Genomic DNA, 13,136 nt, shown 5'->3' on the forward strand with positions numbered 1-13,136 from the left:
TCCTCTATGAAATCTTAACGTAAACTTGTTTTCCCAATACTGTAGATCACACTTTGTTGTCCTTGTTGAGCACCTAGCCAAAAGACAAAATATTTCTGGAAGATAGCTGTGCATCTGAGAGTGACTGGACTCATGTTAATATCCACTGTTTTCTGTGAAAGTATTGGCAGTCTTGCAGTATTGGGCATTGAAGGCAAAAGACAAGTTGAGAGATTTATTTTTGTTACTGCGGAAACCACAAAATGGATTCTTTTAGTTTCACAAAGGAATTTCATAAGTTGTCTCTCATAAGAAGTAGAAACAGACTGAGCAGATGAAGAACAGAATTTATTTTATTTCATGGCTATATTTCACTCTTGCTGAAGAAGAATAGCTTTTCTGGAATACATTGATTTTTTAAATCCATTTGTGTTCAAACTTTGCCAAGGTTTATGTAGGTGTCAGTCTATGTGAAAAATTAAATAACTGAAATAATAAATTATAGGTGAATTAATTAAAAATTAAATAACTGAATTAATACATTTAAAAAAGTAACCGAACATTTATAAAATTCCTGAGCTAAAATCAGAATCACCATGGCAAGGAGCAACATTTAACAGCAGGTCTGGAGTGAGTTCCATAAAAATATGATCCAAATTTCATATACATACTCTCTTGCTGTCATTTCAGTACTTGCAGTTAGTTGGTTATGTTAGGAGAGGAACTCTAACAGAGTGGTTCCAAAGCAGCTGTATGATTTTGGAATCCCCTTTTTTTTACCTAAAAAAGATAGAAGATGTCCAGCAGAAGTCTTGCTAGACATCCTAGACATCCATTATGCTGTATGGCTTTATAGCCTTTTCCAGGAAAGAACGCTTCCTGCTGCTCTCAGTAATGTGGTTAGTATAAAGGAGATATAATACCTCTTGGCACTACAACTTGCTTGAAGCAAAGTGCAGAGCGTGTACAATGCTGACATGGGTTATTTCAGTCATGTTAATTCTAGCTGTCTAGTAACTGCTGTCAGACTTTGAACTGCATTATTGGTAGACAAAGAAGGACATTTGGGAGTAAATAGTAAAGCAAACCAAACATAATCTTGGAAGTTTGAGAAGAAGAAGAAGAAAAAAAAACCACGTGTGGTAATAATTGCAAAGGAGAAAATTACCAACTCAGATAAAACTGCTTCAGTGTGCACTGTTGGTTGTCATCCAGTTTGAAGCAAGTTACTGGGTTATTTGTCTTAATGGGAGGTTTAAAATAGACAAGAGCTGTTGATTGAGCTTGGGGGAATGGGCACTGACTGAGCCAAAGAGGAATCCTTTCTAGTTCTAGTGTTTATTTGTTTTCAATTCTAGAGTGGTGAGTCCAGGATGATCTCTCATTTTCATTATACTACATGGCCAGACTTTGGAGTTCCTGAATCCCCAGCTTCATTCCTGAACTTCCTGTTTAAAGTCAGAGAATCTGGTTCACTGAGTCCCGAGCATGGACCTGCAGTAGTTCACTGCAGTGCGGGAATAGGACGTTCTGGCACATTTTCATTAGTAGATACTTGTCTTGTTCTGGTAAGTGTTTGCATTTTCTCTGTCACCCCTTCCCTTATTCTGACACCCTGCCAAACTTCCCAATATGGGCTTTCTGGTCAGAAGGCTATAAAAACATTGAAGTTAATGACATTCCAGTGGAAACTTAAATTAAGACATCATGCTTTTTTTTTTTTTCTTCACATATTTTGATGGCAAAACCACAGCTCTTGAAATGCATTTACAAATTCCTCTTGAAGTACCCCAGGACAATAATATATTCTCAAAGCTTCCTGGAAAGTAAATGTAAACATTCTTTTCCTTTTACGTAAGATGTGCTTAGAAAAGGTTGAGGATTGGTTGGTTTTTTTCCATATGAAAAAAGCTTGTGAATATATATTGAGATGATTGAATCTGTAAATCTTTTTCTCCAGGGCCTTTTTAAAGCATGGAGAAAATTGTTATTGTTATCTGAACTAGGATGAGAACTCAGGCATGCTCCTAATTCTCCTGCAGTGTGTAATGGAGGGTGATGCAGAATTTCCCCTGCTGTGCAGCCCTCTGGGTAGTGGGGCTTGGCAGCCAGTTCCAGTGCCACATGGATGTATAGATTGTTTGCTTATAGTGAACTGCATCATCTACGATTGCTCATGACATGAGTGAACCATGAATGTTAAATAATATTTTAAATAAATCAAAAATTTTATTGGACTTGAAAGTCCAGGCACAGAGTTTTCTCTTTGTGCTTGGTAATAGTGAAAAAGACAGGTTTAACTGAAATAGAATTTCAATTGAATTACAAGAGACACATTTTGTGGTTTGATTAGATCCTTTCAACTTACTTTTTTGTTGTTGTTTGGTTTGGTTTTTTTTTACTTTTATTTTTCTTTGGTTTTATGCATTTTGAAAAGCATAGGGGTATGAGGCGTATGTTTTGATGGAAGTGTACTTCAGAAACACCCTGTGAATGTAATGTGGGGACAAACATGTTCATTGCTTGGGTTTGGGGTTCTGCTTTACATAAGGAAACTTCTGCCATAATCAGTCAATCTGAATTGCTGTCTATTCAGAAGCAGTAGGAAATATTACTTTACAGCTCTGATTCTTACAGTCCTATTTCAAAGTCCAAATACAAGCCTGAATAAAATTAAGCATATCTATATGTCCTAATTTTAAGACTTAATGTTAGGGTACAGTTTATTTGTTTAATACACTATCCTTGATTTGTTCATAGTAGGTTTTCATTAGATGGTTTGCATTTTTCCTTCAAAAATAAATTAGAAATCATTTGAGATGTTAATCTTCCTTATAACTAATAGAAGCATAATATGGACAAATTAGATTTTAGATTGAATTTTATGATTAATTTTTACTTGTAATTATTTTTATATACCATTGACACTTTCAATGTAACTTGCTTTACAGATGGAGAAAAAAGACCCATTTTCTGTAGATATTAAGAAGGTATTACTGGATATGAGAAAATATCGAATGGGACTTATTCAGACTCCTGATCAACTAAGGTTTTCATATATGGCTGTAATAGAAGGAGCAAAATTTATAATGGGGGATTCAACTATACAGGTAAATGTTTATCTCCATGTATTTGGACAGCAGATTGCAACAGTAGTTAAAAATAAGCTCCAGATGATTTTAAAGCATGTAATTTTGTGAGATCTAAATGATTATCCTTTTTCAGTAGATGCCTAGGAGGTATCAAAGGGTATCTGTTCAGTGACTTCTATCAAACTAAACTCTTGACCCTGTGTATACGTCCCCTCTTAGATAAAATATGAAAATAATTTGTCCAAATGTTTAAAGGAAAAAAAATGGTTCAATTGATATTTTCAATACTAAAAAGGGAAGGTAATGCCCAGTGTCACTTTGAAGATAGCAAGGCTCTGTTTTAGAATTTCTTTGCTATCTTCCTAGCAGATAAGTTGCCTGATGCTACAGAGAATATTTATTAGTAAAGTTGCCTTTACCAATAAATAACCTTTAAAATTTGTGTTACAGTTAGTATCATCTAGCCAAGTAGAATGATTTTGGGTGCAAAGAGATTACCAAATCTCACTGTTTTATCAGTGCAGCTTGCAGACATAACAGCTTACAGCTTTAAGTGGCTAGCCTGGGTGGGAGGGAGAAATGGGAGGAGAGGCTTTGAAACACATTTAATTCTGCTTTTGTATGCTAGGGCTCTTTTATTTTGTTGATTTCTTGAAATCATGAATAGAGCAGATAAGCTAAAACACATTTCCTTTCTTTGTGGTATTGGTAGTGGTCTGATTCTTCCCTTTAACAAATGTTTCTTGATTTGCTGTGTAAATAAAGAAATAATTTTACACTAATGCTAATCAACACCTAGATAGTGTGCTGCTGGTCTGGTACCTGTGCCATATGTCTAGAAGACTTCATGATTCATTCTAATGCTAACAGCAGTTTAGTCTCTTCATTTTGTGGAAGCTGTTTCTGGTGGTATGAGGTATTGTGTCTAGTAATATTTTTCTGCTTGGCTTTTTTTGAAAGCCATGCTCCAAAGTGAGCAGCTCTGGTTCCAATACTTACCCATCTAGATCACAGGATTTCTTACTTCTGGATACAAGGGAGCATTGTCAACTCAGAATACTGCTTGTCATGTTCAAGTGTGTTATTTATTCCTAGTAAGAGAATGCCTAGGAAGGTATACTTCTCATTTGTTCTCTTTTTCTTGTTATGATTGTTCAGATGATCTTCCTTAAATCAGTGTTTCCTGTAGTGCAAGGCATTTGTCCTGATGCTTCTCTCTTTAGGCCTTGGCATTATGTGCAGAAAATCAATTGGCAGCACTCAAAAAAAGCACATTTCTCTTTCAAGGTCAGCTAGGTCATTTTTATTCCATAAGGAATGGTTGACTCTTCAGAGTGTGAGAGCTGTTCACTTCTCTCTGCTAGTGATGGAGAGGGCCTGAAGTTATTGAATGCCTCTCTTATTTAACATTAGCCAAATGTTCATCTCTGATGTCTCCTTGGACTCTGGAAGGCAGTAAACTGTGCAAACACAACTTTAGATTTTAATGGAGGAGTCAGTTCATTGTTAAAACTCATTTTGCCAGCAGTCCATTTATAAGTAACTGATTTTTTTATATCACTTTGAGTTAGATATTTAGTTTAGGCCAGCAGTCTTGAAATCATTCCATGGACAGGAGTCTATTGCTTGGTTTAAGAAGATTCAATTTTCAGTTCATTTACTTTATCATAGACTTCTAAAAGTAACTGATTTTTTTTTCCCCCAAGGTATTCTTTGTCTCTGTAGGCACTGGCTGATTTGTGTGAGAAAAGTAATTGTTTTTTAGGGCTGATTCTTTTCCTTCCTGTGCACTTTCTAGGCTTCTTTTCTGCATGAAATTTTGTTGTAGCAATTAGTTCTTCAGACCATTTATCATTAGGACAGAGATCTAGCAAAACAGGTTTATGTCCAATTTCTTTTTTTATTCCATCTTATTTCAGATTACTTCTCTAAACAAGATGAATAACTGTTTTATGATGCTGCAGATCTCTGGGCTAATGGGCCACTAAGTGAAATAGTAGGCCATGACTCTGGCATAGATAACTCTAAGTTAAATTTTCCCAGTTCTCTCTTTTTAGGCAGTTCTTGTATACAAGGTCCTGCTGTATTTTGAAGCCATAAAAGGTAAGAGCACAGCACAGGCCTGTAGCAAGTAGAGGGACATGGGAAGTGCAGGACAGTGCAGGATTTTATAGGACACAATGCTTCCTAATTGTGGAGCTGCTGTGGACAGTACAAACCCTGAAGGTAGAGGCCTCATACCTTTGCAGTGGCACCATCCTGGAAAAATAGAAAAAAGGATCATTGATGGTTGTGGAGAAGACACATCTTGACCTAACTTTATTTCTTCATCTAGCAATTTTTTTTCTTGATCTGGTAGTTCCTTTAATCTACTTCTGTGACTGTTCTTTTGGAAGACATCTTGGCAAGGGGGCCCTTTAATATTAGGGGAATGTTTGAAATGTGTTCTGCTTGTTTTCAGGAACGGTGGAAGGAGCTCTCTAAGGAGGACCAAGCGCCAAGTTCCGAGCAGTCTCCTCCACGCCCAACCAAAATAACCACAGAGAAGTACAATGGGAACAGCATAGGCCTGGAGAACAATGATCAGATGGAGAAAATAAACACTGACCTGTCCACTAAGGTTCAAGATATCGTAGATGGGAACATTGAAAAGTAGGCAAGATAATGGAACTTTAAAAGGCAGATACACTCTCTCAAAAGGCTGAATTATTAGGCTGCTTTACTTATTGTAAAAACATTCAAGATCTTTCTGCAGTAGCAAGGGAGAACAGGTGGTGTTTGACTGTCTTATTTAATGATTTTAAAAATGCCACCTCAATGATTAGTTGTGATTTGGTTTTATTATTCAGAAGTCAAGAGAAGAAAAGTTAGTGTCTCTAACTGAAGCAGCTTGACCTCACACTTTGAAAGCATTTTCTTAACAGATTATCAGTGAACTCCACTGTGAAGTGTGAATAAGGTCCTAAAATTGTCCAGTATTTCATACTGACTTTTAAATGCAATTCTGACCTGTGTTTCAAAAATTACATGGTTCCTCAGAAACACAAAGGTTTTATCACATACCACTTTCTGTGTCATGGTCAAAATTGTATCTCTGGAGCCATGAATTACCCTCTGTTCATGTTAAATCTGCCTGCTGTGAGTAGGTTCCTGTGGTTTAGCCGTGTCAGGTGAATTTGCCTTTCCCTCAGGAGTGTTGATGCCTCAGCTGGGAGGCACGGTGTCACTTGGGCCTTCCCACATGTGGGTTGCCAGATGTTGATCCATAGCCAGAGATCCAGAAACTGGGCCAGGGCTGTGCCAAGCTGAGCCATGTGGTGCACAGAAGGAGGCAGGGTGTGTCCCAAAGGGCTGCAGCCTGAGATGAGACTCAGCAGTTCAGTGTAGATAGGCTGGAATTGCAAAATAACAGTTAATGCTGTTGTAATAACAGCTAATATAACAGCTGTTATAAAAACACGACTACAGAATTGCTGTCATTCTTTCTCCAAACACTTCATGAGTGTTTTGAGAGAGAATGACAGCAATTCTGTAGTGGTTTGATGGAGCCCCTCACAAGAAGGAAGAAGGAGTGAGGTTATGGGGTTGTGTGTTAGAAGTCAATCGAAGTTGGTTTTTGTGTCAGAGTTATGCTGTCTTAAGAGATTTCAAGGGCACTTTGGAGACATAAATTACAAGGTTGTCCTGCTAGTGTAACACACAGAACTCGGTTTATGGTGTGTCCTGTATCAGGATCTGGTTTGCATCCTGAGATGAGTACCCTTAATCCTGCATGCAGCTGTGAGTAGGGGTTGGAGTCAGTGTATCATTGAGGCTGCTGTAAACTCTGCAGTGGAGGCACCCTTGTAAATACTGGGACACTTGCCGTGGTACCTGGCACTGCATATAAAGGCACCCTCCACACAAAACATCTCAGCCATCAAATGGGGCCCAGACAGGGGTGAAAGACTCAGCTCAGATAACTTAACTTTCTGTTCTCTGTCAAACTCGTAGATGAAGTACCATGTACATCTTTACATCTGTCATTTACTTATTTGTGGGGCTTCGCTATCTGAAACTCTCTACAAGGTGGTTAAAACATAATAAAAGATTGCTTGGTTTGGATTTTATATACTGCTGCTGTATGCTGCTGCTGGGTTAACTCTTGGGCGTGTTGGAAAGAGGTTTGTTTTAATATTATAATAGCCTTTTTTCCTGTTCTTCAGTGTAAGAGTCACCTTTTTTTCTTTTTAAGTTCTGTCCGAAAACGACTGCGGGAGGACAGAAGAGCGCAAACAGCACAGAAGCTGCAGCAGATGAAGCAGAAGCTAAATGAGACTGAAAGAAAAAGAAAAAGGTGGTTATACTGGAAACCTATTCTCACTAAGATTGGGTTTGGTACACTGTTTTTAGTTGGTGCTTATTTTTGCTGGAAAATGTATTTTCAAAAACATTCCTTGTAAGTGAACAGTAAGTGTGACTGCTCCAACAGCTGATTTTGCTGGAAGGTAATGAGTAGGGGTGTGACTTTAAGCATAAACTCCTTATTCCTGGAATGGGTAGAGACTGTTACATACAATAGAGAAGTGATGTAAACTTGATCTCATGTCAACATCTCAGGACTTTCCACTGCAGGTACTTAGAAAAATGAACCGCTGCCCCCCACAGAATTGATGGTTTTTGTTTAATATGAGCAGGTACAAACTTGCTGCAACTGTTTATACACTTTTTAAAACGGTGTTCTACCAGATCTTGAACAAATGCTGAACCATGGAGGTTTAGCTACTGAAGGCTGTCTGGATTTAAATTTACATGCCTGACATAAGCAATAAACAGTGTTGTATCATTTACATTATTAATGCAAAGAAGTTATCCTTAAATATGTGTAATGTGTAATGTACTAGTGACATGAACATAAGCATTTTATATTCTTACGACCTAGGATAAATATATTTTATAATTGCATATTTAATCTTTTTGTAGTTCACTGTACTTTTAAAAGCTCAGTTTGTACAAATTTCTGACCAAAAGAATTTCATTTTGAAACTAAATGTAATTATAATTTGTGCATGAAAAGCATAGTGCAACCATTCCCCACATTTGACTCTCCAGTTTGAAATGAGCAGCTAGGGGTCTGATGAAGCACTTGCCAATTTCTACTCTGTTAATTTACATTCCTTATTTATTTTTTGTAGTTTTCATTATTTAAGACTTGGAATTTTTTTTTAAGGCTTTTGAGAACTTAGCCCCGACTGAAAGTCATACTGTTGATTAATGTATTCAGACTTTAGCTACTGTTTGAAGGCCAACATTGTTCAAGTTCTGACATTCCATTCAATGTAAAACATGATGTTTTGTGTGTCTATAGATTTTTATTGCTAGAACAAATAAAATTAATTCACCAGTAATAGTTATAGGAAACACATCAAAGGAAACGGTAGATGAACTTCCAAGGGTGGCTCTAATAGAAAAGAAATGTTGGTAGTGTTCTGCCATACCCAGTGTTTTCAGCTGTATGAGCCACTTTAGTAGCTTCACAAAGTCTAGAACTGCTTTTCAGGTTCCCCAGCACTGTATTAGACATGCTAGTAAAACACTTTTAGGACTAATATTTTGGGAGTATGTGTGCTAAAGCCCCTTTAAGATTATTGAGCACTCCCTTTCCATTACTTGAGTAGTAACACTTCCTAAATAGTAATTCAACACAAACCACTTTCTGCCCTTTAAATTAACTTTGAATACAGAGATGGTATATGGCTGAATGTAGCTTGTTGTTCAAGCTAGGATCTAGTAATTTGTAGGATTGGATTGTACTTTGAAATGGGAATTTTATTTATTCAAGCATTGCCTTGTTGGGTAACTTCAGAGAAGTTATGTTTTCTCCTTCTGTTTTCTGAGCTTGGTTGTTTTCTGTTGGGTCCTGGGGGTTTTCTTCCACTCCCCTCCCCCATTTTGTAAAGCACTTCTTGGATTTACTGCTGAAAAATACTCAAAAGAGCTGGATGATTATTTGCTCCTTATTCAAAGGAATTGACTTCAATGCTTTCCAGTACGTCCAGGCTTGGTAGTCACATAAGAGGCATGGGGCCCAATTCCTCTGACATTTACTACACCAAGCTAAGTACAGTTTACTCTTTAAAATTCTCATTTCACAATAGCTAATACTATTCTGGACCACACTGTTTGTATAGTAAACAAATGCTGAAGGGTCCAGATGAGGAAAACAAATACAGTTTTGTGGAGCACTGGATTTGGGAAGTTGTGCGTCAGTAGAACGAGACAATTTGTTCCATGGCATTGCTGACCAACTGTGCAGCTCCAATAGCAGAATGACTGCTGGGACAGCTAACTGCTGGGACATAGCACAGGCAGGCAGCTCATGTATTTTAAGACATTTCACAATTTTTACAACCACGGTAACTTTTAGCCAGCAAGAAGACTGTCAAAAGATTTTTTTTTTCCTTTAAATTGAGGATAGGTTTTTCAGTATCAGCTGTAACTGATAGTAGGTGTAAATGTATGTGCCTTATAAAGATATTTTGGTTATGGAAAAATACATGGAATGTAATTTAAGTGCTTTTGTAACAGAAATATTCCAGATTTTATTCTAGATACTTAAAAGCAGCTAAGGAAAAAGTGCAGGCAAAACTTGGACTGATACCACACTGTTATTTATTGCCCTTCTTTTGGCATGAGGAGGATTTCCTCAGCTACCAGTATCCTACAGGCACTGAGCTCTAACTACAGCTTGTCAAGTTGTCACTTGATTTTTTTTCTTCCTAATTCCATCTTCTAAATTCTGGCTTTTCAGTTTTCTTGATCCTGAGTAAGCATTCCTCAGTTCAGGGTGGGGCAGGGCAGGGGGCAGCCAATTCAGATCACCTCATACTCTGTTACCTTCTTGATGCAATAAAGCAGGACTTGCACATTCAGCAGTTGTTCTGTAAAAGTTGGGTTCTGTGATTGCAAGTACCTTGGGAGTCTTAAATGTTAATAATTTAAGGAGGATGAACCAGTACAAGCCTTGGACAAAACTTTTGAACAGTGAATTGTTCATGGTAGTCTGAGAATAGTAAGAAAAATCAAATGATTGGTTTCTTTTTACATTCCAGGAAATAATTTGGATAAAAATCTTCTTTCTGGTCCATCACTAATCCTTAAAACCCAAAATCTGGAGGATTGTTTTCCTTGATGCACACTAAGCCCTTGTGATACTTTGTTATTCTGGAGGATTTAAATTTGCAGCATTTTTGCACAGCTTGGATGTTAAATAGGAACAAATTTGGGCCAAAATGAAGAACTGTCAATCCCGGTCATCTCTATCATAGGAAATGCTTAAAGGGTGAAATTGAAGGACATGCCTTCTGACCTCTCTTCTCTCCCTATCCCTGAGTTCTGGCAAACTGCTGCCTGGTCCCATGCTATTTCTAAAATGTCATTTGGCTCGATTCAAAATTGGTTTTGGTTCGGTTGGTGTTGGTTTTCCTCCTCTTCTCTGGAACTGCATCAGTCAAAATATTTGATGCATAGTGGGCATCTCTGATTAAACATTTGGCTCTCAGATGAACACTTGTGTACAAATCACGCACGTTTTCATAAAGAAATACCTAGCAAACATTTGGACCTCCACTGCAAGGGGTTTGCAAGATTGGAATTAATCCTCTAGGTTTCCTGTTTGTGTTCTGGGTGCAGGGACAGTCCACTTAGTGACGGTACATCTGTATTTTCTTTGAAATGTATTAAGTAAAATAATTTAATTCAGTGTGAAATAGCAATTTGGAAAAAAAACCTCTGGATTTGTTATGGAAGTGAGATGTTGCCAGTGAAATGTGGCTTATTCTGTTAAACCTCGAGTAATATGGTTTACTGACATCAGTTTATGTCCCCCTGAAAAGGGAAGAGGCGTAAATGTGTATGCATGTATGTGTGACTGGATCATGCAGGCGATGAAAAAGCCTGGTTAGCTTTATGTTTAATGAATGTAAACCAAATTATTTAGTTGTTTGGCATTATAGTAAAACCTGAGACACTTGAGGACTGCACGAGAAACTAAATTTACAATGACAAAAGAGGAAGTCTTCTGCAGGGCCAAGTGGCTTAAGCTAGAGGACGGTATTTGCAAAGGTGATGTGACACACAGTAGTCTTCCTGGGCCTTTTTGTTTGCCCCCAAAGTTTTAAGTCAGTCTTTCATTTTTATGTACAAAAAATAAACGTGTTCAAAATTGCATCTCTGTCTGAGTCTTTATTTAATTGGAAGGATAAATACTTGGAAGCCCTCTTTCAATGTGTCATACCTGGTGGAGGAAAGCTGCTTTATGAATCAGTGTAGTACTTGCAGAACTCAAATGCATTTTACTTGTAGTAGCTCGGGGGTGTGGTGCTGTGAAAAGTCTCTTTCTTAGACTCTCGGAGTAGAGCCTTCTCTTGCCTAAAAGCAGAATGTCCAGTGCTGGGGTGTCTTTCTCACTACAGGAAATCTATGCCTAGAAACAGTTACTTTCGAGCTGCTGTAGCAGGATTGGCCTCCAGAGCTGTGCGAGGTGATGTGTTTTGAGATGCAACCTGCCGTAGTCCCTCTGAGGCCCAAGGAGACTTCTGCAGTGCTTGTGGGTTACATGTGTGAGGAAGTGGTTTGCTGGACTGAGACCTGTACTTGAAGCTCTCCAGCAAGGATGTGCCTTACACTGTAACATGGAAATACCTTCTGAAAAGCAACGGCTTTCCAAGAGTACTTGCTCAGAGGCAGTAGTTGCTCCAGGGAACACATGAGAAGCTGTTTGTGTTGACAGTGAGCTGCAAACCTGCTGTCAGTTCTTAGCTCTTTTTTTTTCTTGTTGTTTTTTATCCCCGTACTCTGTACTGAATCGGTGACTTTCTTTTGGTTGTATGTCGCAGGCCGAGACTGACTGACACCTAAGCCTTCGAGACTTGGGAATATTCTGCAGCTATAAACTGCAAATTATTGACATGCAAAGCAAGACATGACCCCCCCTCTTCGGGAACAAAAAGTGAGGTCTGTTAAGTACCAAGAGGACCTCAGTTATCTGTTTACAGCGTAAACTGCACCGAGGGGATGAAGACCACCAGCAGCGTGTGCTACTTTGCAAAACGAAATAATTTGCCATCTTGTGTTTTTATAATGCCTGTATTAATGTAGAAAGATGTAAAAGAATTAAATTAGGAAGTATTTTGTTTTGTACTGCCATTCTTATTGTATTTTTATACTTTTTGGCAGCATTAAATATTTTTTTAAATTGATGATGTGCTGTTGTGTGCGCGTTATGTTAGGGAGAACCTGTTAAGAGTGTGTGTTGTGGAAAAAGAAGGGGTTTGCCTTAAGGTTTCCTGATACCTGTCTTAACTGGAAAATGGCAAAATTATTAGAGTGTGCTTTTTGCAAGTATTTTCATTAATGCTAAGTATTGTAGTTTGATTTAGGAGGAACTCTTGTACATTTCTTTTGTAATACACCACTAAGAATATTATTTTAATAATCTGACCAGTTGGTTTGGTAATTCTTTTTATGTTTGCTATAAAATATGCACAAAATGTTCAGAGTAACTTTGTGATGGGAAAATGTTCTGTTGGTGATTGCTTTAAAGGAAAAAAAGAGGTTGAACTTGACCTTTCTTGACCCAGAGTCCTGTGTAGTTAATGGGAGCTGAGGAACAAAAACGAAGTGCACAAAAGTCAATGGTGTCTGTAATTAAACAGGTTTTTGATTGTGCCACTGCCATGTGTTCTATGTACGGTATTTTCCTCACATCTCCCACTTCTGTCAGCCTTCTCCTTGATATAGTCAGGATGGATTGAAAATGGGTAAGCCAGAGTGCTGCTTAAAGGAGCAGCGAGGTCAGCAGGGTTTCCAGCCCTGTGCCTTCTGTAACAGAGCTGATACCAGTTCTGCACTTGTTCTCTGATGGTTTTGGATAAACCTTAACTCACAAAACGATATATTTACTATGACTGTCTAAACAGGCATGTGGTGGGGTTTTACATGGTAGCAGCCTGAAATCTTATCAGAACTTGGTCTTGAGGGCCATTCATGAAAGCAGTGATATTCAGAGTTGTGTTCAACTTGAAG

General features: G+C 38.0%; 1 protein-coding gene across 2 annotated transcripts in view; it reads left to right on the forward strand.

Moving 5' to 3' along the window:
- PTPN2 (protein tyrosine phosphatase non-receptor type 2) overlaps window positions 1-12,310 on the forward strand; it is a 30,252-nt gene extending 17,942 nt beyond the window's left edge. The window contains exons 6-10 of one of the 2 annotated variants that reach the window (XM_066561377.1): window positions 1,338-1,547; window positions 2,931-3,089; window positions 5,533-5,723; window positions 7,306-7,407; window positions 11,948-12,310. In XM_066561377.1, coding sequence (XP_066417474.1) covers window positions 1,338-1,547; window positions 2,931-3,089; window positions 5,533-5,723; window positions 7,306-7,407; window positions 11,948-11,969 — 684 coding nt within the window. In that variant the 3' untranslated portion in view covers window positions 11,970-12,310. Of the gene's footprint in view, window positions 1-1,337; window positions 1,548-2,930; window positions 3,090-5,532; window positions 5,724-7,305; window positions 11,280-11,947 lie in introns of those variants that run through there. The other variant, XM_066561368.1, reaches the window with a different exon arrangement.
- Window positions 12,311-13,136: the final 826 nt, after the last annotated feature.

Source organism: Molothrus aeneus, chromosome 1 (genome assembly GCF_037042795.1).
Source record: "Molothrus aeneus isolate 106 chromosome 1, BPBGC_Maene_1.0, whole genome shotgun sequence".
In the NCBI taxonomy this organism is placed as follows: Eukaryota; Metazoa; Chordata; class Aves; order Passeriformes; family Icteridae; genus Molothrus; species Molothrus aeneus.